A 25619-nucleotide genomic window follows, 5' to 3' on the forward strand; every position below is an offset into this window, starting at 1 on the left:
CAGAAGACAGCAGCAACACACAGGACAAACCTGAAGACAAGGACTAATCTACATGTTATAACTATGTTTTAAAAAAATCAGTTTTATGCATATGCAATATGCAGTTATGTGCTTTTCTATTTGTTTAAGTATGATCAATAAATACATTGAAATGCACACTGTATATATTTGAATATTTTTATTATTATCATTTAATGTTATATATTTTTACCACAAGGGTAGAAAAGACACTTTTGATTGTTTTCCAATAGTGAAGGTTTCAGCCTGAATTATTCGTGTTTCATTCATTAAGTTGTTGGTGATAGGACAATTATTCAAAATGTTTGATCGACTTAGCATCACAATGGGATGTAATATGACAATAGTAGAATATTACATTTTTATTTCTATCATCTTTTCATATAGAAGTAAAAGATCATTCTATAAAAAGGTTTAATGAGTCAACAATGTACAAATTTTAATAATTTATATTATATTATTGCATACAATATTATTCTAAATTGTATCTACTTTTACATTTTATGTGCATCTTAATATGGGGAAAAAAATAAAGTTTTATCAATTTATACTATGAGTACTAAAGATGTGTACATGTGAAGTATAATTGTTTTCCATACTACCATATAAGCTATATGCACAGAAAACCATTGGAACATTTACTGGGGTGCCAGTTAGCTCACCTGGTAGTATGCACTGTATGTACAAAAACTTGTAGCAACCCAAGGTTTGAATCTGACCTATGGCCCCCCATCACCCCTGAGCCGCCACCATCCAATGAATCAAAAAGCCCAAAACATGTATCTTAAATACATTTTATTACACTCACTTGTGAAAATACAAAAGCACACATGCTAATCATTTAAAACACTATAAAACACATATTTAAAAAACATAGTTATAACATGTAGATTAGTCCTTGTCTTCAGGTTTGTCCTGTGTGTTGCTGCTGTCTTCTGTGTGTGAACACACACTCTGGTGTGTTTTCTCCTCCAGGCTCCTCTTGATAGTCAGCTCTCTCCCAGCCTCCTCAACTTGTGGAGCTTTGGCCTCCTGGATGTGGAGCTTCCCGTCTGGAGCCAGGTAGCAGGTGATGTCTTCAGGGTTCAGGCCTTCAGGCAGATCAAACTCCTGTCTGAACTCCTGGCGTCTGTAAGAGTAGCAGCCTTTCTCGTCCTCCTGCTTCTTCTCTGTCTTCCCGCTGACTCTCAGCTTCCTGCCCACCTGCCTCACAGACAGCTCTTCTGGGGAAAAGCCCTGAGTGTCCAGGGTCAGACCAAAATGCTCTCCCTCTTTCTCCAGCTGGTAGGAGACCGGTTGCACAGCCAAACTGGTTTGGAAAGGCTCCGTCTCCTCCAGGATCTTGTTTTGAAGTTTGTCCATCAGCTCCAGACTGCTGCGGAGCTGCTGAAGGTTTCTCTGCAGTACATCCTGCTGGTGGAGCAGAGGTTTGACCTCTGGCCACAGACTGCGTACAGGCCAGTAGAAGTCCATGAATGGACTGAGGGCAGACTGGAATCCATGAGAGCACAGCATCTTCACTGTGTGTTTAGTGTTGAGTCCTCTTGTTGTCAGATGAAACACTGTTAAAGTGTCTGTTCTCTTCTGTGTTGCTTTCTGTCTCAGCAGTGGGACTGTCCCAGCTTTTTTAATCTAACTGGAGGAGCTCCAGAGGCTTCAGGAACTTTCTGTCATTACCACAGCTCTCCACTGGGTGGAGTTGTTATTCTGAGGTGCTGATGTCACTGGATCCTTCCTGTGTTTTCGGGAAGTCTCCTGCATTTGCAGAAGTTTAACACTAGGTGTCAGTTAATCTCATGTTTCTACTACTACTATTGATACCATGAGTTTTCTCATTGTAGTACAGCTTTGACATGTAGCTTGTAGTTAAATTCAATTAAAATTCTTTCAAAATATATTTCACCTTGCCCCCATCTCTCCATTTCCTTATTAGTGCTCAGCAGCTCAGTAATTCTCCTGCTGTGGTCCTTTGATACCTATCTCCTTCAGCAACCACATTACTCTGAAGCCACTGTCTGCCTATTAGTACCAAAATCAATGATAGAGACCAGACAAGAATAAGCTTTAATATAATAAAGAAGAGAAGAGAAGAGAAGAGAAGAGAAGAGAAGAGAAAGCATCAATTTCTCAAAACATATTTCATCTCTGTAATTTAAAAGATTGTTTAATTTATATTTTATTGTTTTAGAATTGTGAGCTCAGTGTCTTATATGTCTTCTCTTTCTTGTTGGTGTTTTTCTGCAACAGCTTTCATTCTCCCTGAGGAAAATTCATCTCCTGGGGCCTCATTTCCCATCTCCTCCTCTTTGGTCTTCCAGCAGGGTTAATGACAATGGCCCTTGTCGTTTCCTTTGTGTTAATGTAAGTTTGTCTGGGTATGACAAGCACACAATAACATTCACATCCTGATTTTTTCCCATTTTTGGTCAATATTATTCACGTATTATTTGGTGCTTTGTTGGTGGTCACATGGTCACAAAACTATAAATAACCAAAAGCATATTGCACAGCAGGAAATCACCATTGCCTATCTTTGTTTAAAAAGCCACATGCAAAGCAGTTCACTTTTGTCAATGCTACCTGGCTTACTGGATACAGTTTCAACGGTCGGACTATTAATGCGCTTGCTATATAGTCACTTAAACGACCTATGTGTTGGATTCAGTGGCATCTCGGGGTGAGGTTGCAGATTGCAACCAAAATAAATATACTTCTGCTGTTTCCACTTTTCTGAGCTAATATAAAAACATGGTGGTAGGAGATGGCAGACTCCATAGAAGAGAACAGCCCATTCAAAGGTAACATTAGGATTCTTATTTTCAGGTCATTATACACTAATGAAAACTTGGTATGATTAGAAGACTTATATCTTATTTCTAAATTTTGTTGCAATCAAAATAGAATTATAACACCTTCACTGAATAAATAAGGATATTCAATAAAATTATGTTTATTTAGAAACAAACCATTTATTTACTCATGAACATCATACATTTTTGTGGGAGTTCTTAAGGACAGCGGCAAATATCACCCCCATACCTTCCAAAATATTATAATATATGTCACATTCAAAATTGTATGACTTAAAATCCACAACATTGAAAAAGCAATCTTGTTTTGCCTTTAGTAACAATTAGAACAAAAACTATTTGTAATCTCTCAGGCCCCTTTTTAAGTCAGCAACATGTTCTTCCCTAAAAACGTAATTAACTTTTGTTGTTCCAAAATCAGATAACATAAAACTTCTATAAACACCATTCTCCCTGGCTAAATGATAACCACTGTCCAAGCATTGCTTTAAATTATTATTATTATTGTTATTGTTATAAGTTATAAAAGACTGTGCATGAAACCATCAATTTCATCAAGATCTTGAAATTACTTCTTGTTGGAACTGCTGACCTAAAGACAACATGATACAGAAAGTCATATTCATCAGTGAACATATCACAGTTATACCTAAAGTATTTTCTTCAAACATTGTGAAACAACAGTAATGTATTATATGTTCTTTAAAAGGTAGTAAAATAAAACTTTTAAGTTAAAAGGGTACAAATACATACCTGTATTGATTTTTAAAGGTACCCTAATTGTGTAATGCCCCATAATAAAAGTACCCTTTGAGGTAGATCAGTCTCCTGCTCAGTGTTACATAACTCTTTGGAGGAAAGGTACATTTCACGTGACCATTCATAAAGTATTGTCTGCTTGACATGAAGATGCAGTCACGAAGATGCACGCATTTTCCAAATGGGTGTGGTGGTAGTATTCATCCTGTGCTCAATGAATCCTACTGTATTTGGCAGGCAAATGAGCCTCAGCATTGACCTGGCAGGTTCTGGAGCTGCTTCCATAGTGTCAGCATCTGCTTGGGATTCCGTTTGTGAACGAGCAAAACAGACCTGTAGGCACAAACATTGCCTCTGTCTGACTCTGGGAGATCAAATGTTAAAAAACCTGGGTGGTGGATTGGAGAGAGACCGAGTCTGTCCAAGCACATGCCCAAATACACATCATCTATTGGGAAGAGGCGAATCCTCTCAGAAACCTCTTTCAACCGTAATGCAAGTGAGCCAGAATACACCACCCCTCCTCCACCAGCGTACGCGGGGTACCTGCCTTTGTAGAAATGTTCTGGTATGTAGTATTTAGTGGATGGCTCACGATTTGGCATTGCATTATTGATTACATCCCCCACAAACAAATCCAAATCATTGTCAGTTTCATTTGTACGTACTCTCCAAAGGTTGTGCTCCTCCCAGCGCTTGTGCAAGTAATCCAGGAGGGCATCTGTTCGAACAAAGACATCATCGTCACCTTTGAAAACAAAGACAGCAGTGGGACAGTATTGTTGGAGCCAATTCCAGAACAGCAAGTCCTTTAGGGTCAAGTTAAAGAAGGTGTCTCTGAAATCCCACTGCAGAATATCACTATATTTCTGGTTCTCAAGCTCTAGGAGGTTTTTGAGGTCTGGGTGGGGTCCTGTACTTGAATCCTGTCTTCCAAGCAAAAACACTGTGCGCACTAATCCACCTTTCTTATTTGATTCCCCTTTCACCAGCCCACTGCGTCCCCATGTTTCACGGATGGCCTGCCTGTTTTCAAAGTTCCCCACTTGAGTTTTGATGGCCATTATGAGCATGGGAGAATCCAGACCAAAGCTACTATTGTTCCTCCTACACATACCAGGCTGGTTGATAAGGAGGGGATACTCCCTGCAGTGCATTGAAGAGATAAATGCCTTCATTTGTTCCGGCAAGCTGTTTAAACCATGCATACGAGGGACTGAACACTTGCGTGACACACAGTCAGACACGCAGTCATTTTCGATCTCTGGTAAAAGCTCAACTTTTGACTTCCTCATTATTCCAGTTATGTTTCCTCGCAGTATTGGATTGTACTGACGATCCCAAGCATGCTGCAACTGGTTCCATAGTGCACTGTCCTCGAGACGAAGGTTCCAGAAAGGGCCAAGTGGGTAAGAGGCCAACTCAGAGGAGTTAGCTGAAATTCCAGGGGCAATATAGTGGATGGTAATTTTTGGAGGACTGTAGGAGATGGTGACAAATACTGACACCAAGATATAAATAAGAAGGTGGCCAGTCATCATGCAAGGCAGCAAGCACATGCACAGCAGTCTCCCGTTGCATTTGCAGCATCTGCCCATGGCCTGTAGTGTACAGATCAGACAAAAAGATACAGATAAAAAAACACATAAGACATGACTTTTTTTTTTTTTTTTAATAATTAGAATAATAAAACAGACAAAACATTGAAATTGACCTTTTTCACAGCAGTGGGCAAACAAGTATCAATGACACTACTTAAGGTTGTGTTCCATTGAGGTCAAACAGAGTCAGGGTGCTGCTGTGATGCATGTTGGCTCATTGGAAAGTCTCTGCTGCAATAAATAGAACAGAACCTTAATTAGTATCACTGCAAACACCTGAATTTTTTACTATTTCTTGTCAAAATGACTGCTGTGAAAACTATTATATATACTAAACTATTGCCCCTCCTCCCTTACCAAACTCATACCACTGCAGTAGCATCAGTCTACCTAGGAGATTTTTATAGCTAACCCTGCAGGCAACCCTCTGGAGTTTGTGTCTCCTTGGTGATGGTCCAGTGAGGGTTATTATCTGTTCTAGTCTACACACTCAGAGCATCATCCAGAGTCTACCTGCCAGTAGGCACACAGCCCCTGTAGACACAGTATGGAACATGGAATATGCAACAGTCTGTTAAAAGGATTTTTGTCCTCAACACTGCTGACAAGCGCTTGCTCATGGTGAAATTTGGTCTCTGTAAATAAAATTATAAAGAGTACGGTGTAGACCGTGCTCTGTATAGAAAGTGTCATGAGATAACTTTTGTTATGCTATTTCGCTATATAAATAAAAATAAAAATTTAATTGAACAAAGTGTATTAACTCCCCCTTTCATTGAGTAAACACTGCCACACTGTATTTGATTTACAGGTCCGGATATCTGCAGCAGTACTGTTGTATTTTAATGACCTAATTTCACTGCATGTAAAATATTGAATGTTCTTGTGATAAACAGCCTAACAGCCCCACCAAGCTATTGTTTCTCTATAACCTGTACAGCATAAACTTTTAATAACTGACATTTTTACAACTGTTACTAAACACTTACTAATACAGGCAATGAATGAAAGACAAAGCAGAAGATTACTTACAAGTGTGTGGACCTCTTTTGATGGTCAAGCCAACTGAGATAAAAGACACAGTGTTTTCATCCGGCTTGGTTATAGGCTGGTTATAACGTGGCAGATCTCTAGCGCATCATGTACGTCCATAACGCTGAAGGATAAAGAGAAGCATCCTTTGAATCAAAAACAGGCGTTTCTCACAACGGCGGTGACAGCCGCAGCTGAGCAACAGGTCCCAGGTGACTGTGTGCACAGAGCATACACCTCTTTGGCTCTCACAACCCGGCGACGAAGAAAATACGCACAGGTGTGACGTAGTCGACTGCCTTCGCTGAAAATCACAGGTCTCTTCTGGAGGCAGCCTGTCACTCAGTGTGGAGCCAGTTCTCCACAGATAAGCACTTTGATTTGCATTGCAGGCGCTGCAGGTGCATATGTATGTATATTTGCATGATATGGTCCTGTTGACCCAGTCACAACCGTCTGTTAATCTGGATTAAAATGATTATGGTTTACCATTTCACTATCTATTACACGAAAAAGCACTTAGGAAGGCAAACGTGTCATTGTCAGAGTAACTAAATAAACAACGACATTAGCAAATGAATAAATGGTATAAATTAAACACATTACATGTCTTAAATTGTAAAACATTTAAGAAAACAAATGCCTACAATTGACGAATAAAAAGTATGCTATCTATACTGTTTGGCATCGTTGTAGGCCTATGCAGTATGCACGTTAAGAATAAGAAATAATTAAGTCAAAAGAGTGATATTCGTATAGGCGTACAGAGTTTGGTGACCTTGCCTATATTGTCAGAAATAGCATAGTTGGGTTTGTTGCTATATGTAATTCAAAATTTGCATAGCTCTCATAAATGTGGGCGTTTGCTAGGGAGGTATTAAATCAATAGGCCTAGTGATAGTTTTGAAAAGGAAAGCATTGTAAAAAAAAAAAAAAAATATATATTGAAGACATTGATATATATATATATATATATATATATAGATATATAATATATATATATATATAAAATTATATATTATATATAATTTTTTTTTTTAAATCCCTTGTCATGAAATCGTCCGTATGTTTTGTTCTATTTTATTTCATTGACAAGCTTCAGTATTATGCAATTGTGTGAGGACAATCAAGATACCCGCTGATAAACATCAGCGACATACCTTCGACATCTGACGGACACGACCTTCCAGCCAATAGGAGACGCGTCTGGCAACAGGTTATCCGCTGAACCCCGGGATTCAGCCAATGGGAAGGGGAGAGGAGGCGGGACGTGGTGGCGTCGCGTTGCCGTTTGTGTTTTGCATGAAGCGATACATGTTTGGTTGAGCTTTGAATGAGGGGCCATCATCCCGGCGGCTCGGAGGTGGAAAATACACTTTAAAGTCTGTGTGGATGCGTTTAACATGAACAAGCAGGCTTTCCTGACAGGTACCTGACTGACTGTCCGCCCGTCCGTTCACCTCTTCGTTTGGGTGAGTGTGTTTTATTTATTTTTTTAACAATGAAACTGCTCTGAATTGTTCGCGACACACACACACACACACACACACACAAAAACATGCAACAGACCTGTTTATTTGTCTGTGACACAAAGTAGCAAGCCTGCTAGCGGATTTTTTTCTCTTTTTTTCTTCTCTTTTTTTGTTGTTGTTGTTGTTGGACGCGAGGGGAGGAGAAGGAGAGAGAGAGAGGGGGGCTACGAACAGTCATTTCGAGACAAAAGAAACCTCGAATATTTTCACTGTGTCCGCATATCACAGTAAATGACACCCGGAGCCGTGAATTCAACTTGCTTTTTTTTTTAGGTGGCTTGTCAAAGTCTGCGTCCGCTGGCTCTCTGTCGCCGTTTGTAGCGTTAGCTTATTCTTCAAACCGTGTGTGTGTGTGTGTGTGTGTGTGTGTGTGTGTGTGTGGTTTCGGAGAAGAAGTAACCCAAACAGACAGTTTCTCTCACACACACACACAAAAAAGACCGAGGCAACATTGAAGACAAAATAACGCTGCTTATTTTGCCCACAAGGCCCCTGATAGCCGTGGTCAGCGTTTCCAGTAGACGTATACATTTGTGGCCACATCAGCACGTTTTGTGCTTTTTTTTTTTTTTTTTTTTTTTTTTTTTTTTTTTGTTCCTTACATTAAGACTTTCTGTTCAGTTTCAAAGGCTCCCACATACCACAAGGTCTTGTCCCTGGGAACCCCCCCCCCCCCCTCTAACACACACACACACAACACACACACACACGCCAGCAAATGTTTTTGTTGTAGCAGTGTATTCCTCCTCCTTTGTGTATTATCCACCTTCAGCACAAGGAATAACCACAATCTTAAATGTAAGGGATCCTTCACCGATCACTTTACAATTGCCCCCAATTTAAAAAAAAAAAATCAACCTACCACATTTTATTCAGTGTTTTCCAGCCCTCTTTTTAACATTTTTTTTTATTCTGCCATCTTCCCTGAAGCACTTCTCAATGTAACGTACGCTGGCCCTAATGGATAACATGCTTCAGTGTTTTAGACCATGTCAAGCGACTGTTGGGTATCAATAAAAAGACTGTAGTTAATTATTTTTCAGGAACGGACCCGCCTCCTTTCTGAAAGCCATTCATACTCTTGCGCTATTAGTAAGTGCAGTCCAAGGGTTAATCCTGTGAAATGAATTCTTAGAAGGAGCTTGGACTTTCGGAGTAAGATGTCAAAGGACGGTGATTCCTTCCTCTCTGACCGCTGAGAAATCTGCATCACGGAGCAGTTTTTACCATTAATGAGTGTCATTGATTAGTAATCCGCTGCATTGATCTACACGCGGCCAAAAGTGTTTGTCTTTTTTTTGGAGAGGGAATGGATCCACGGCAAAAGTATACAGATACAGATTCGATTTAATAATCAAATTAGAGTATTCTCCGTAGATGCTTTCTGGATTAGCTCTGTCTGAGCGTGTGTGTTTCCTCATTAAGCTGGGGAATGGATCTTGGGAATAAAACGAGAGCTGTAATATAGGATAAGGTTACGTACTGTTTAGTTTGTGCTGTGGCCATTGGATTCCACACTGCAGCAGCTGTTTCTTTCTGAATTTTTTTAAAACGGTGAGTTTAGCACCTGCCAGAATCATAGGAGAGTCTGATGATGATGATGATGATGATGATGAAGGGGGCGAACGCTGGTTTCAATAATAGGATAGGTTTACTTAAGGATTAGCATAGGATTAATATTGACACACATTGGTCCTCATAGCTCAAGTGTAAATTCCTCTCAGTAAAAAGCTATAGGACGACTTTAAATTCTAATTTGTCAACAATGAACTTTCTAAGGTTGACCAAATAAGAAGAAGAACCCGTAAATTGTGTCACATCCACGCTGACGCCAATTGCTAGTTGTGCAGATGTGCACGGTGTGGAACACTTTGAAAGTTTCGGAGTGATCTGTGCAGGTATGCGAGATTCAGCGCCTGAACTGAGATCCAACAGGCTGGTATATGTGATGGAATGCTGGATGATGATATGATCTACGTGTCACCCTGTAGTTTTTGTAAATAAAGAATAGGCCCGCTCACTATAACGTTGTTGAAGTTGTCAGAAATCTAGAGGAAAGTAGAACTTTATTTATTCAGCACCAGCTTATAAATGTGATATTCAAACGGCTTACATCACCGAAACGTAAAACTGAGATGCTCAAAGTCCGACTCAGTGTAGTGTGTCGATATGTGCCATGTATAATTCTGATGAGACATGCAGTAGTCAGTTACAGGGATGGTGTAAAAATGATTTAGTTAGTAGATCAATGTATTGAAGTGGTTTTGCGAAGTGGAAAATAAACGAAGCGCTTAATTAAATATTTACTAAACGGTAAAGTCTGCACCGGCAACACAGCATATTCATCAGAGGTCGACCAATGGAGAAACGAGTGCTGAATATGAAACCGAGTCAGTTTATGTGTGCAGGGTGTGTAGTGCTATGACTGCCAGTCTGGCTGATACATACAGCGCTGTACGTGGTGGGAGAGTTAGCAGCAGGGGGTTATGATAGATACGATAGTTACGGCTCTGGGCAGAAAAGCTGGATGTGTGGGCATAATTGATGTCATGGTTTTCAGAAGAAAATGTTATGCAATGAGTTGTTCACCAGACTTTTCTTTCACTGAACTGTCTTATTCTTTGTGCGCACAAGTGTTGATGTGTGCTCTCTCTTTGTTTCCCCTCTTGTTTCTTAGGTTTCTTTGAATGCACGCCCCTCTCCCTGTGCTGTGCGCTTTCCATCTGATATTCCCCCTAGACTCCTCAAGACTAATGCCTTAGTTCTCACTTGACATTAATTAAACAATACATACATATATATTGTATGTGTATATATAGTTCAAAGAAACTCTCCAGTAGGACGTCAAGCAACAGCCCATCATCTGCACCACTCTCCTTCCCCTCTCCCTTTTTCTGTTTTTACGAGGGGAATCAAAACACACTTAGGACACTGAGACGCACGCACGTATACATACACAGGCCACCATGTCCTCCATCCTTCCCTTCACTCCCCCAGTAGTGAAACGCCTTCTGGGGTGGAAGAAGACTCCGGCCGGGAATGGAGGAGCAGGGGGAGGAATCGGAGGAGTAGGGGAGCAGAACGGAGGAGGGCAGGAGGAGAAATGGTGCGAAAAGGCGGTGAAGAGCTTGGTGAAGAAGCTGAAGAAGACTGGACAGCTGGATGAGCTGGAGAAAGCCATCAGCACGCAGAACAGCAACACAAAGTGTGTCACTATACCCAGGTGAGACGAGGACACACACACACACACACACACACACATATAGACATCCTGTATTTCTATGTCTTTCTGGCTCTGTCTTATTGACACTCACACGCACCACTACATGGTTATTGTCACATGGAATTGTAAAAACCATGTGCGTCACGATTTTTATGTAAAACACACTGTTACCCACTCATGCACATGGTCCTGGACATAGAACAAACACAAACCTGTGTGTGTTTCTGTGTAAATGTATGTATGTATGTATATAGTTTAGCAGATAGTGTGTCATCATATTCAGGTAAGATAGACAGATACATTTTCAAATTTTCTGGTCCCACAGAATGTGGATTTTTTGCTTGATAAAAGACAATTGAATATCAAACTGAATCAATTAGTTGAAAAATAGTTTCAGCACTGACACTCTTTAAGTCGTGCTCACAAACACACATCCGCAGTACACCCTATGCACTGGTATACCACAATACCACCAATCCAGATCAGCACAGGCGGGGGACTGTGAACACACATGAAAGCAAGAAGGAGGATATCAGGCACCCGCAGGCTTGCAAAAAGAAAAGTCTCTGTTGTGCAAGGACGGGTCCACTTCCCCATTCTTCTTGTTCCATAGGTAAGCAAGGCAGCAGAACTGAAACCTCATTGAAGGAAACAGATGTCAAACACATGATGCCAATCGAGCTGGTCTTTTGCGCCGAGTTTTGTCAGGATTCACAAAATGCGAACATCAAACGTATACATGCAATCACATTGCGTGCAGTGTTGGTGGTGGTTTGCCCTATTCTGATCACGCCTACGCTGTGGTCTTTTGCAGCTCCAAACCTTGCTTCAGTACTGCGATTAATCTCGTTGCATTGATTAGATAAGTTAAGAAGGCGCTAGTTAAGAGCACAGGAACCGAATCAAAAGATATTCCATGAAACGACTTGATGTGTAATTGTTGTAAAGACACGTCAATACTTTGCAGTGTCCGTAAATGTGTCCTTCTGCAAATGAATGTCAGCGTAATAAACATCTACTACCGCAAGGAAATGCAGAAATTGTGACACATGCTGATATATGTAAATGATGACACACACATGAGTACCTCCTGATGACAGCATGAGTTTGTCTTGATCGTCACTTGACACTGGTTGCATGTACTTGGTGCAAAAATCTGTTCTAAATGAATGCTATTGGTGCACCTCTATTTAGAAATAAAATCTGCGAACTGGAAAGCGTGCACATATTTCAGTGTTGGAAACATTAAAATGAGGAAAGAAGAAAATCTGAATAGTTGTGATGGCTGATGACAGCATGATGGTTTGCCTCGGTGTACACCTCATCCCTCACTGTCACGCAGACTGTTTTATATGACAGTGGTTGGAGAGGTTGTGCACAATATTGGAAGTCTAAGACCTAAGACAATGGTGTACAAAGATGAAATGATGATATAAAGAACAGTGGCAGAGTACAGTTTTGCTTAATGTAATTTGAAGTGTGTTTTCTAATCACATCAGTCTTTGTGAAGGTTGTCAAGGCCACAGCGAAGAGAAAAAATCCTTTCTATTACATCTGCTCATCTTTCTCTGAAAACAGAAGACATTGACTTTAAATTGCCTCATACTTTTTTCAAAGGAGAAAGCCACTTAATAGACTTGAAACCTTACTTTGTGTAAATGTCTTTTTTCTTTCTGAACCCCCCCCCCCAACCTGCTAATACAGTAGATACTTGGCCTGAGTGGTTACAGGTCATGTGTCTTTCAGTATAGATTTCTCCTGTGTCGCATGACTAGGTACACGAGCCAAGTCACCAGACCAGGTGAAACCTTATCATGACAAAGGTGGCGAAGTCAGGGGAGCCCCATGAGAAGCATGTGATTAACGTCAATCAATCCACTGAGGTTCAGCAGAAAGAGGAGATAACTAGGCTGCTCTGTGAAGATTTCATGAGCTTCCCTTCTCAAATTTTCAGTGTAATCCACCCCTCTCTATTCTTTCTGTCTCTCTTAGTTTCATTTTAATTATAAACTATCAATAATAGAATTTGTCTTTTGTTATGCCACCTTCCACACCCATGTGAGCCATAAATCAGGTGAATGGACTGTACTTATATAGTGGTCTAGTCTTCTGACCACTCAAAGCGCTTTTACACATTCATCCCATTCACACACATTCATACACTGATGGTATTGGCTGCCATGCAAGGTGCCAACTGCTCATCAGTTTTAGGAGCTAACCATTCATACGCATTCACACACTGAAGCGAGGCCTTCAGGAGCAATTTGGGGTTCAGTATCTTGCCAAAGGACACTTTGACATGTAGGAGCCGGGATCGAACTGCAGATGATCTGATTAGTGGACGACCCACTCTACTTCTGAGCCACAGCCGCCCCAAAAGAGAGAAACAATTACAATGCGATGTAGGTAAATCTGGTACATGTTTGGTCAGACAACAATCACGTACTGTATTTGCATTTTACAGCGTTGTATCGACTTTCAGGTATGAAGCTGTAGAGGCGGCAAGTTTAAAAAAAAAAAAAAGAGAGAAAAGAAAAGAAAAAAAGAAACCTGGCCGGGTTAGCCAAGGCAGCGCTAATAAACTATGTGTGTTTACTTTTCCTTTATCGTGGAAGGGCGCATTCTCTACGACTCCTAATATTATCAGATGGTGATGTTCCAGGTGGATGGATGGTTTCTCAGCAGTGCACTCTGTATGGATCGCCGGCTGACATCAGCCAGATCTACTCGTACTGCAGCTTTAATGCATGCTGCAAAGATTTACATCTTGCATTGACTTGTATGTCTTCATAGTTATACAACTAAAACCAGTGTCGGTTCCCTCGGGTCAATGGAGCAACTCATTAGAGTAGCTGGTAGTGCCAGTGTCGGCGCTGCATAGTGCAGTGCTAAAATAACTTGAAAGTGACATAGTAGATATTGACTGAAGGGGGGAAAAAAGCATTAGAAAGGTGAGAAGTAGAGCCATGTGATGTGAAGTGTCTGATGCCAGGCCTGTGAGGAATGTAGGCTAGATAGTAGCTTCTGAAGTGGTACTGATAAGGCGATGGTGGTTCTACTTGAATACTGCTGCTGTCTTCAATCTCTGAAGAAGAAACTTCATGGTTCAAAATGAACCGCCTACATTCTTTCAATTTTGTAATGACTAATCTCACCTACTTGTTTTGTATTGCTTCTTGGCTTGGCTTGGTTGAAAAAAGCTCCACCCTGCCATCAAACTTTAGGTCAAGATGTACTTGATAGCACTCAGTAGTTTCTGGTAGATGGCACTTTATGCTTTTGATCTATAGCTCAGTACCCTTTGAACAGGGTGACAGCGGTAGGGTAGATAAACTGCTAAAGTAAATCGCTCTGGTAGTTGTGTGTGTTTTTTTTTTGTTTTTTTTTTTCTCAGGTGGTGGAGGATGTTCAGAGATAGTGAGTGTGGGGCTTTGTAGTTGTCTATTTGAATGGAGGTAAGAAGTAATGTGACAGAGGAAGAGTGCAACAGCTCAACTGTGTCTAGAGATTACAGCCACGAGTAGCTTTTTGAGTCGTGACGGAAATGTGAATGACCTCAAAAAAAGATAAAAGTGTTGTCCTTATTCTTCAAAAAACAAACAAAAAAAAAAAAACACATTCACTTTGGGTAAAAAACAATGTAGGGCAAATAATCCAGTTTAACTCATACTTGGACCTTTACAACTCAGCCAGCTTTTTAGTTTTGACCAAGAATGAATTGTAGGTGAGTGGCTGGGGATCAAGAGCCTTGCTCATGATCTGATTTGTGACCTTTTTAAGTGAGAAAGGAAGAAGGCAAGACATTAGCTGTGTCTGGAGATAGTCTACAGTGGGCTTGTACTTGTAGAACTCTTTGAGTAGTCTGATAAGCGTCAAGATAGCACGTCTTGTACAGGCAGGCCTGGCAATTCCTCTCCTCTCCTCTCCTGTCCTCTCCTCTCCTCTCCTCTCCTCTCCTCGGTTTTTTAGGCAGCAAGTTAGCAACAATTGGGGTTGTGTGCTTTCTCCAGTCATACATACACACACACTTTTGTATCCATAAACACATTTGTGTCGTATCTGGTTTGTCACATGTTGACACACATTGTGTATTCTATTGAACTTCTTTATTTGCTCATTCATGTGTCATTGTTGTGTAAATGCATATTTCCTGTTTGCTTCACATCACACTTCTCATGTCTTAGAAATAATGTGCAGATCTGTCAATCATGTGTGTGTGTTGTTCAGATAGTATGTGCAATCAGGCATGGCGGGGGCTTATTTAAAAAAAAAAAAAAGAAGAAGAAGAAGACAAAAACAATATAAAATGTTTCTTTTGCTCACATGTGTGAGCAGGAAAGAGGGATTAGAAGATGATGATCTGGTACAACCTTATCTAAAAGTTTAAACTGGCAGCCAAAATTCAATCCTGGCTATCCCCTGCCTGCTTGCACTACATCAGTATCCACCCAATTTAGATTTGCCACATGATCACGTGTCATCTAGTCAGTGTCTTTTATTGAAAAGCACATGGGTGGATGTCTTTATTTCATCCCTTGGTGCCAATAAAAGACCAACTATATATGTTTGTGATTTCACCCTAATTTGGAATGAAACGCCTCATGTTTACCATCTGTTTGCTTTTTTTTTTTTTATTCTTTTTGCACTTGTCTTGTGCGTGTGTGTTTGTGTGTGTGTGTATGTGTGTATGTGTGTGTGTGTGTGTGTGTGTGTGTGTGTGTGTGTGTAGTAATTGCTCAGATCTATGGGGTCTAGGCTCAGGCCACACGATAGAGCAGTGGGACTCCACAGGCATGTACGGATACCCTGACCACAGCAGGTGAATATACTCACACTTACCCAAACACAAAATGAGTCAACAATCGCTGCACATCTCTTCATTCTACAAACGTTATGCAGGAACAATCCTACCACGTGATGCTTTAATGTCTGACTGTCTGTCTATCTGTCTTCCTGTTAACCACAGTATCACTGCACACTGATTTGTGTGGCCGTTTATGTTATTAAGATCATCAGAAGACTTTGAGATGATCTATAATATAATCCCCTCCCATTATACAGCCTTATCACTGCCATAAGTAATGATAGTAGTAGTAATGTTTTATATAATACAGACAAGGAAGTAGAGTTGTATTTTAAGGGCAATGTTTATGCAACGAGTGGAGTTGTAATACTCACTCAGAATCTGTTACATTAATCACACTTTAAGTGGTAGCATTGATTACTAATTAAAATGCATGAATAAAGATGAGTTTTCATGTAACACCAGGTTAGTCAATTATAGCTTGATCTACAAAGGAGCAGAAGATCAATGTGCTGTTTTGCAAGGTACAAGTGTCAGAGCGGCAGTTTCAGAGATCATTCTGACTGAGTCTGACTTTCCAACTGTACTAATGAGACTCATAAAATAAGGTTTAGTCATAAAACATAACCATCCCTCCTGAACTCCACTGGTTGAACCTTTGGTTGTTTATTCTTGCTCGTTTTTATTTGGATGTTGACTATCCAACCAAAACTAAAGAAAGAACAGACTTCTCCAAGTTTTATAATCTCCTGTCATGACATGGGCACATCACTGATCTGTTAGCTATCCCGTGTCCCAACCTCCTCAGGTCACTGGATGGGCGTCTCCAGGTGTCCCATCGTAAGGGCCTGCCCCACGTCATCTACTGCCGCCTTTGGAGATGGCCTGACCTTCACAGCCACCATGAGCTGAGGGCCATTGATGCCTGCCAGTATGCCTTCAACCTCAAAAAGGACGAAGTGTGTGTCAATCCATACCATTACCAGAGAGTGGAGACGCCTGGTAATGACCCTTGAGATTTGTGTGTGTGGTTTTTTGACATAGTTTCTAGTCTTAGTCCTGCTGGCTGTGATCTTTACGGTGCCTTCTGATAAGTCTGTATAATCATGGCAGCAGAAATTGTTTGGAATTTTATTATCACTTGTAGATTTGCCACTTTGTTTAATGGAAACCAATCCAGATGTGTTTAAGTGTGCGTGAAGCAGATTGTAGTTGTAAGAGCACAAGAGGTGCATTAAAATGTATCGATTTAATTTGTATAGCAAATCATATTTGCCTCCGTTAGCGACACTTACTTTTCTCTCCAGTGCTGCCTCCAGTGCTGGTGCCACGCCATACAGAGATTCTGACGGAGCTTCCGCCTCTAGACGACTTCACAAACTCCATCCCTGAAAACACCAACTTCCCAGCTGGCATAGACCCTCCTAATAACTATATACCAGGTCTGTATCCAGGGCAGAACGTTGTTTTCATTGTTTGCACACAAAGACCTCTGTCTTTCTCCTCATGTGCCACAGTGTGTATTGTGATTTCATGTTTGTGTGGTTGTTGTTTTGTTTTTGTTTTTTTAACAGAGACTCCTCCGCCTGGCTATATAAGTGAAGATGGAGAGACCAGCGACCAGCAGATGAATCAAAGTATGGAAACAGGTAGATGACTACTAGATGAGTGCTGTGTTTACATGCTGTTATGCATCTTATTCTTTTGGAAAAAAGATCCACTATAATGGTCAGAAATCACAAATCACTTCAGTGACATTAAACAGCACAGTTTACACAAGCTATACATCAGGTCTAATACAGATTACAAAGCGTTGTTATATGATGTGTGTTTCTCCCAGGCTCACCAGCAGAAATGTCACCAAGCACCCTCTCACCTGTCAGTCATGGCCTGGGTAAGACTGCTTGATTTAGTTTTTGAAAGTTAAAGAAAATCTGTGAGAAATTGTTTCATTTCCTGGAGAACCAAGATACTTCTCATGGTATTGAAAATGGACTAAAATCTTAATTGTGTCCAGAAGTTTAAGGTCCAAGGCAAGAAATAGAAAGTTTGAAACATTTCAAACTGAATAACATGTAAAAGATGTCCTCCTTCATTTCTTTTTTTAGACCTTCAGCCGGTTACCTACAGTGAACCAGCTTTCTGGTGCTCGATAGCCTACTATGAGCTAAACCAGCGGGTCGGGGAAACATTCCACGCCTCACAGCCATCTCTGACGGTCGATGGCTTCACCGACCCCTCCAACTCTGAGCGCTTCTGTCTAGGGCTTCTCAGCAACGTCAACAGGAATGCAACTGTTGAAATGACAAGGAGACATATAGGTAAAACACACAGAGGCTTACAGTAGTTAGTACACTGATGTGTTTGTGCAAAGTTTATTGTAGAAGGATGAAACATGGAGGTGAAGAAAGTTTATGGCATCATATGGTTTTTGTATTAAGATTTTTTTTTCCAAAATTCATTTTATGATGAACTCACTACTGTTTTCTGTGGCACAAAATTAATGATTTGTCTGTCTTTTTTTCTGTTTTCATCTTCACACGTAACACTCTGCAGGTCGTGGTGTGAGGTTGTATTACATCGGAGGGGAGGTGTTCGCAGAGTGCCTCAGTGACAGTGCCATTTTTGTCCAGAGTCCCAATTGCAACCAGCGATACGGCTGGCACCCTGCCACAGTTTGCAAGATACCTCCAGGTTTAAACACATAAACAGTGTTTCTCCCTTTGACTCTCAAACAAGATGGATTGTATACAGCTGACAAAAAGCTTTTTTTTGCTGCGAAAATATATATGCAGTGTTTACTTTATTGTTTGTTTGTTCTCAAACGTTTAACTGGCAGCCTGAAACCAAATAAGGAACAAGAATCAGTAACGCCAAACAACACTCTCTAACTTTTCTGATGAAAATAGCCATACTGAATCGCGGAGCATTACTTCACCTGATATCAATAGAATGAAGCTTGAGGAAGAGTGCTAATGCCGGCCACAATGTGACAGCTTTTCTTCGACTCCCACCCACACACACTGACTCATCTGTACCCATGTAACTTTGAACATTTCATTCCTGGCCAAATGAGCAGTGTGAACAGTATCATTACTGAGGCACAGGATTTGTACAGAAAGGAAACAAGGATCTCGTAGACATTCAGGGGTCGGACTTGTCAGGCATGTGGAGAATAATCACCAACAGACAATACACCCACACCTCACAATGCCTCTGCTTGGCGCTTTTTAAGTTGTTCACAGAAATGAAGTAGAATCACCAGTTTTGAAAACACACAAAGTATTTCATAGTTAACCTTTGGGTTAATTGAATATATTTGTAAAATCCAAATATATGAGGGTAAGAACAAAAAGTCTTTAGAGTCTTTTGATTGTTTGCACAGTGCACCATTCTCTACTAGCACAGAGCAAGGTTTCTCTGATGGTGATGACCAGTCCATGCCTTACACATATTCCTTGTTTTTTTTTTAGGATGTAATCTAAAGATTTTTAACAACCAGGAGTTTGCTGCACTGCTGGCCCAGTCGGTCAATCAGGGGTTTGAGGCAGTCTACCAGCTAACCAGGATGTGCACCATCAGAATGAGTTTCGTCAAAGGCTGGGGGGCAGAGTACAGGTATGTTACGTCCTTGATCCTAATCATTCTCTCTTACTATCAGCAATGATGAATGGAGTTCTGTAAGTGTCGAGTCAGACCACGGTGAAATTAATTTGTGCGTTCTTGTGAAAGAGGTCATGCTGGTAGCTTGCTGAGATAAAGACTTAGCAGGCTGTGCGGTGCTAGCGTCTGTTGGTTGTGGCAGTTTATTTGTGCCAAAGTGGACACAAGGAGAACAGCACTGACATTCCTGTTCATTTGGCAGAGCAGTATTGTATAGAATTGGATCATGTGACACATAATATGCAGCTTCTTCCAGCTTGGATAACCACTGTCACTGGTTTGCAATTGATCATTGGCTCATATTTACTTGACCCTTGTGTGTGAATCCACTGACCACAGCAATTCCATTGAAATTTATTGATTTTGTTCTGTCCTGTTGATTTAAATGCGATTGTGACTAAGTCTTAACAGCCAGTCATTATATGTTTCAGGATGCTTAAGTCTATACTTTGCTTTGTTGGGGTGTAACTTTGGAGTTAGACGAATCAAAGGGTTTTTTGAATGGACGTTTTGTATTCACTTTGCTGTCATCAGCTATAACATACTTACAACTGTTCTGGGTTTGCTTGTAGCTCAAAAAAGCAGAAAGGGTACATTTTAAAAACTTTACTAATGTACTTCATCAGGCTAGAACCCAGAAAATCCTCCAGTCTCCAAATACTGCTTAATGCATATAGCGGCTGTACCATCTACCCTGAACACTGATTTAATGGTCTACTAAGTAAAACTACAAATGTCATAGCAGCAGTTTGCATGGTCTAAAACAACAAGTTAAGATTTTACCCGTAGATCACCACTTCCTGTGCACAGATAATACCTGACACTGTTTCACTTAGCAGATAGGGCAAATGTATGTGACTTCAGTTAAGGAGCATGGGATTCTCCTTTCTCTTCCACTCTTCCACTTTGTAGTCAGGTAAATAAATATGGCTGTGTCTTGTACATGTGTCATGAACATTATGTAAACAAGTGTTTGAAAGGTACAAGGTTTTTGCACGCTCTCCTCTGCACTGCATGCGTTTAAATCTCCATTATGTTCCTCCTTTTGTTGTAAAATGTCAGAGATTACAGGGCATTTGTCTGTATCTGTGTCTCTGTGGCCCTCCAACCATCCATCCAGCAAACATCTGTTCTGCTCCTGGCCCTGCTTTGTGTTGTACCCTCCCAGGAGCCAGGCAGCAGCATTTGTGTGGGGGGGTTTGGCTTGTCCTCACTGACCAGGGATAAGCCACTGTGTAGCCTGTCTGGTTGACAGTCGGCGTCTCCGCTGTCTGTAGAGACCAGGCCAAGCCTGGCAAGACCACAGAGGATTCAGCTGTGTTTGATCATCTGGTCAGACCGTGGCTATGCCAAGGAAACTACTCTATCACTGTCACTACTCGCACTACTGCTACTACTTTTTCGCTTATAGTAGTGAAAGAAAATGCTACTTATCTATAAATGCTTCTAGGGTTGTGACTAACATTATAATCAACATAGGACCATAGCATATTCAATGCCGTAACACTTTGAGCCTCAGCTGGGCAAAGCAGAACTAATGAGAAATATTTCCTCATTCTTATTCTGTATTTTATCCCCACAGACGTCAGACAGTAACCAGCACTCCCTGTTGGATTGAGCTGCATCTCAACGGCCCCCTCCAGTGGTTGGATAAGGTGCTGACCCAGATGGGTTCACCATCAGTGCGCTGCTCCAGTATGTCCTAAACACGGATTCTGCTGCTGCCGCAAAGTCAAACTGACATTTCATAACATTTGACCAGTATGTCCAGGAGGAGTAAGGGAGACCACCATGCAGTCTTAAATTGATGTACTAACAACTTAATGAAAACGCAACAAAAACAAGAAAAAGAAAAAAAAAGATTTCACGACGGACCTGGAGAATTGGATGGGGGAAATGACATCACTCATGGACAATAGTGGAATGTTAACAGTGATGTCAGAGTGAGCCTGATCACCTCAGGCTTTGTTGGATTAACGTTGACATTCCTGTAATCATGGACCTAATAACTGATATCACCCTGCAATATCAAAATGACGAGAGTGATGACATAATGGACCAGACTACATTCATGTTTTTGGTATTTTATTGAGGCTGTGATCCAGAAACACAACGCGGGACAGAGCTTAACTTTCCTGTTCGATGACACGAGAGCGGCTGTTTCCGGAATTGTGACCATCTAGTTACGGGACACTCCAACCACTAGTCCCATGGCTAGTCCTACCTTGCCGCTTCACTACCTAACTACCACAGCACAACTTTGATTCAGCGTCAAGATTTCCGTTTACACAAGGTTGGTTCAACAGAAGTACTGCCACTCCAGGCTCATGTTCAACCAAAGTCAGTTTCACGCCTGGACATGATTTTTTTCTTTCTTGGTTTTGGTGACCAAATTTCCATTTTTATCAGACATTTCCACTTTTCCTGCTTTTTCCTTATCAGTCCTGTGTTGTCTCGATCGCAGACCTGACAACACTGGACTGGCGATCTTAAAGGGGGTGACCATTTGGAGATGAAGTTGATGTCTAAAACAAATGTACATGCCCCGTCTTAACACGTTCAGAGATACTGTAACTCAGACAAACCTTTTCAGCTCGTACACCACATAACACCTTTGCTTTGACATAACGGCAAATCATTTCCTCTGTGGGTGTTTAATGTCAGTTGGTCCCATTCAAGCGTGAGTATGTGGTGGGTTAGATTTTTGAGTGTGGATCAGAGCTGAAACAAAGACGGTTTTTATTTTAAAGTGTGGTCAGTGCTTAACCGACACAGATAACTGGAATGAGTAAACGTAAGGAACTCTCATGGCAAGAGCGTAGAACACCTCACGCAATTTGTGACCTTGTTTTCAGACAGTTATAAAGGTGGAACTGTTTGCCCCTTTTGGTTTTTGAGGCCCAACGATTTGCACTGTCTCTGTGTTGCCTCCCTGCACGCTCTTGCTCTCTCTCTTACATTCTCTTCCTTAACTTTTTATAATTCTGTCATCTTGTTCATGAAAGAAAGTCGGATGTTGGACTTGATACAGGATTAGAGCTCAGTATAAATGCAGTTTAAGAGTCTAAGCCTCAATGTCGCCCCCTGCTGTCTAACAGGCAAAAAAAAAAGAAATCAAACACCCATCGCTTACATTTTACTGATGTAATCATTGCGCAAGTCTCTTCATTATATGCTTGGACTGATGCACGGTTTCCAGTTATTGACATTTTATTGTTAGGAAGATGAAGATAAGATGTCCTGCAGTGTAGGACTTTAAAAAAAAAAAAGCTTCTGTACCGTACTTGCACTGCCCCAAATTATGCACCCTTGATATTGCTACAAGAAAGTTGCCTTTTGATGTAAACTACAGCAAGATATGCTTTGAAATGCACAGATAGGAATGTTAAAAAGCCCAATTTAAGTCAAGACAATTACAAAAAAAATATATAAATGTTCACTATAAAGATTTTTTGGCTCATTAAAGAGCATCCATTTGATTTTAATGAGATTTCTTGCCCAGATTTAAAAGCGAGCTGGAACCTACATCGGTATTTTAGAGTCCAAATCTCTTCAACTCAAAGTGTTAAAGCTTTAAGTATTTGACAAGCTAGTTATACAACACAGCTATTGTTTTCTTTACACATTCTTTTAGCTACCTTTTTGTATTTCCGTGTATTTTTTCTATATGAATATATTTAAAAATCGTCAAAGCTTTCTTCCTTTTTATTAGAATTCAATATTTTTTTAGAATATGCCCTCTGAAATGATCACAGCTTGACGATGATTTATGAAGTATGTAGCATAGGATATAACATTTTCACTGAATTTACCACTGAAAACAGTTCAAACAGTACTTAATAACAGAGGCCAAATCACCATAATTACCATCCTCTTTTCTCCCAAACCTAAAGTTGGCTGGTAAAATCGTAAAAGTGGCTGGTGAATTTAGGAAGCTAACATCTGTTATAGCCGTTGATAAAGGTAGTTTCCTGCCTTGCTGTTACTAATTTTTCAGCTCTATGCGCGTGACCCAAATTATGATAGTGCTGTCCCAAAGACCGAATGCATGTATTTACCGTCTGTCCTGTACACTGAAAATCCCGTGTTATAAACATGATTGCTGATGAAAAACTTTCCAGTGTCCTTTTGGAGTTTTGGTAATTGCAAATTGTTAATTACAAATCCAGATAACTGCTTGAAAACATGCTTATTTTCAGTGTACCATGGTCATTACGAAACTAAACTTAACTAAAATTCCTGCGTACTCCCAACAGTATTATTTTTTCAGTATCAACAGAGTTAGTATTAATTTTAAATGCTCTGACTTTGGAAGATGAATTTGTTAATTTCTGTCTTACTTTAGCAACATAGGACATTCCAGTGAGCAGTGTAAAAGCTGCTGCCAATTTCAGCTCTACAGATGTTTCATTCTCATGACTCTGTGTGACTCCGTATGTATGGTTGTACTAATTTACAGTGAGTGTGTTTACATGCACGTGATATTATCTCAAAGTGTATGCCTCACGAATCATACCACGAAAAATGGGATTGTAGGTGGGACATGTAAATGTACTTTTCGTGAATTAGACTAGATGTAAACGTGCCTCACCATCTTGGCTCATACTGTCACATTCCAGATAACTTTTCCAAACTGTGACAAAAACCTGTCAGCTGTCTTAACTGGTGTGCATGTAAACACATTCACATTTGATTAATTCAGTACTACAACATGTTGGGGGATAATTCACATTTGAAAAATGGTTGTACAACACCAAATGAAGGTTTAATGAAGGTGTCGTTTATCATATAATGGCTGAGACAAGAAGTCCAGAAATCCTGATGTTTGATCGTACATCGTCGGCATCCTGCAGAAACCTTAAGATTTTAAATTTAAATTTGATAGCTGACATCCTCTGATACAGGATGATGTACTTTAGCACTCGGACCTGACCAAAAGATTAACAACTTTAAAAAAAAAAGTGTAGTTTGACCAAGGCAAATCACAAACTATACTTTTTTTTTTTTTTTTAGGAGAATAATTTTCTTCATTCATCTAGCATTTGCCTGGGTCAAATATTTATTGTACCCAGACTGAAACCAGCCAAATGCAGTGATGTCTGTCTGTCTGTCTGTCTGTCTCTCTGTGTATCTACCTGTCTGCGTTGTCTTTTTGCTGGTCTGTCATTTTATTTTATTTTATTTTTTTCATTTATTAGGGAAAAAGTTGACTGGACTTTGCTGACATCAGTACACATGCTAAAGTGAAAATGTAGGTTGTTGTATCATTGCTAACCCACATGTTTGTTCTATGCAGTGACATCAAATAGTTTGGACTGTATACTCAAAAACACTTCCCCAGGAAGAAATCTGCATAGTGTGTTTTCTGATCGATAGACATGCTGTTTTATGCATGTTGCCAGGGTCCAGCGAGCCTTTGTATCTACTTTTTTTTTTTTTCTTTAAATGAGTGCCACCTAATATTGTACCCCCAAAAAACAACAAGCTTTTCTCACTTCCTGAGAAGTCTGTTTTGGAGATAGATAGATGAGACCAAATGAGGTTTCATGTAGGCTACATCTACACATTTTGAGGGTCCACATTCCTATTTACAGATTACATATTGTATTTTTAATTTTATTTTTCTTATTGTGATGACAATTGTGTATCCCCAAATAAGCCTCTTTCTGATGAGTTCCTAAGAAGGTGGCTTTTTGGAGAAAGTGAAGCTTCTACATGTCACTTGTGATGTTATTGTATAGGCTAGTTGTACTTTTATTTTACCATACACGCTGTTTCTTTTTTTTTTTCTTCTTGCTATCACCAGAGCATATTCCATTAGACAACAAGCTGTTAGGATTTCTGTCTTCTTCAAACACTGATTATGATCTTCATATAGGCTTTCCAACTATTCTACATATACAAACAACTTCTTACAGTGTACACTAATAAAGCTGTTTTAATTCAACTGAAAATTGTGTTTTGTGTTGCAGTGCTTTTCCAAATTGAGTTGTATACATGAATAGGTCAACAAAACATGGTAAGACACTGTCAGTAACACAGGCAGCTGTCACTGTACTTTGATTAAGCCCAGCTATATAAGACTGACAATGTACTTATACATCTTTTATTTATTTGACATATGTACTAGCAAATTTTCCTGCTATTATGTTCTCATGGAAAAATACACTCATGTTA

General features: G+C 40.2%; 3 protein-coding genes across 6 annotated transcripts; 1 reads left to right on the top strand and 2 right to left on the bottom strand.

Annotated features, from left to right (window-relative positions):
* Positions 1-798: 798 nt before the first annotated feature.
* On the bottom strand, positions 799-1631 carry LOC104928419 (heat shock protein 30). The gene has a single exon (XM_010742706.3). The coding sequence runs from the start codon at positions 1531-1533 to the stop codon at positions 910-912; it is 624 nt and encodes a 207-aa protein (XP_010741008.2). The 5' UTR covers positions 1534-1631; the 3' UTR covers positions 799-909.
* Positions 1632-3024: 1393 nt separating this feature from the next.
* Positions 3025-7398, bottom strand: LOC104928418 (N-acetyllactosaminide beta-1,3-N-acetylglucosaminyltransferase 2). 2 transcript variants are annotated; one of them, XM_027278595.1, is made up of 4 exons: positions 7381-7398; positions 6221-6344; positions 5302-5419; positions 3025-5188 (listed from the first exon to the last, which is right to left on the bottom strand). In XM_027278595.1, the coding sequence occupies exon 4, from the start codon at positions 5183-5185 to the stop codon at positions 3836-3838; it is 1350 nt and encodes a 449-aa protein (XP_027134396.1). In that variant the 5' UTR covers positions 5186-5188; positions 5302-5419; positions 6221-6344; positions 7381-7398; the 3' UTR covers positions 3025-3835. The 2 variants fall into 2 exon arrangements, with proteins under 2 accessions (XP_027134396.1, XP_010741007.3); XM_010742705.3 differs by lacking the exons at positions 5302-5419; positions 7381-7398 and having other exon boundaries at positions 6221-6546.
* Positions 7399-7501: 103 nt separating this feature from the next.
* Positions 7502-25389, top strand: smad2 (SMAD family member 2). 3 transcript variants are annotated; one of them, XM_019271769.2, is made up of 11 exons: positions 7503-7692; positions 10430-10975; positions 15705-15794; positions 16588-16781; positions 17087-17221; positions 17354-17416; positions 17620-17673; positions 17888-18100; positions 18336-18473; positions 19253-19397; positions 21025-25389. In XM_019271769.2, the coding sequence occupies exons 2-11, from the start codon at positions 10719-10721 to the stop codon at positions 21146-21148; spliced, it is 1413 nt and encodes a 470-aa protein (XP_019127314.1). In that variant the 5' UTR covers positions 7503-7692; positions 10430-10718; the 3' UTR covers positions 21149-25389. The 3 variants fall into 3 exon arrangements, with proteins under 3 accessions (XP_019127315.1, XP_019127314.1, XP_019127313.1); XM_019271768.2 differs by having other exon boundaries at positions 7504-7692; positions 17354-17428; XM_019271770.2 differs by lacking the exon at positions 15705-15794 and having other exon boundaries at positions 7502-7692; positions 17354-17428.
* The last annotated feature ends 230 nt before the right edge of the window (positions 25390-25619 follow it).

Source organism: Larimichthys crocea, chromosome IV (assembly GCF_000972845.2).
Source record: "Larimichthys crocea isolate SSNF chromosome IV, L_crocea_2.0, whole genome shotgun sequence".
In the NCBI taxonomy this organism is placed as follows: domain Eukaryota; kingdom Metazoa; phylum Chordata; class Actinopteri; family Sciaenidae; genus Larimichthys; species Larimichthys crocea.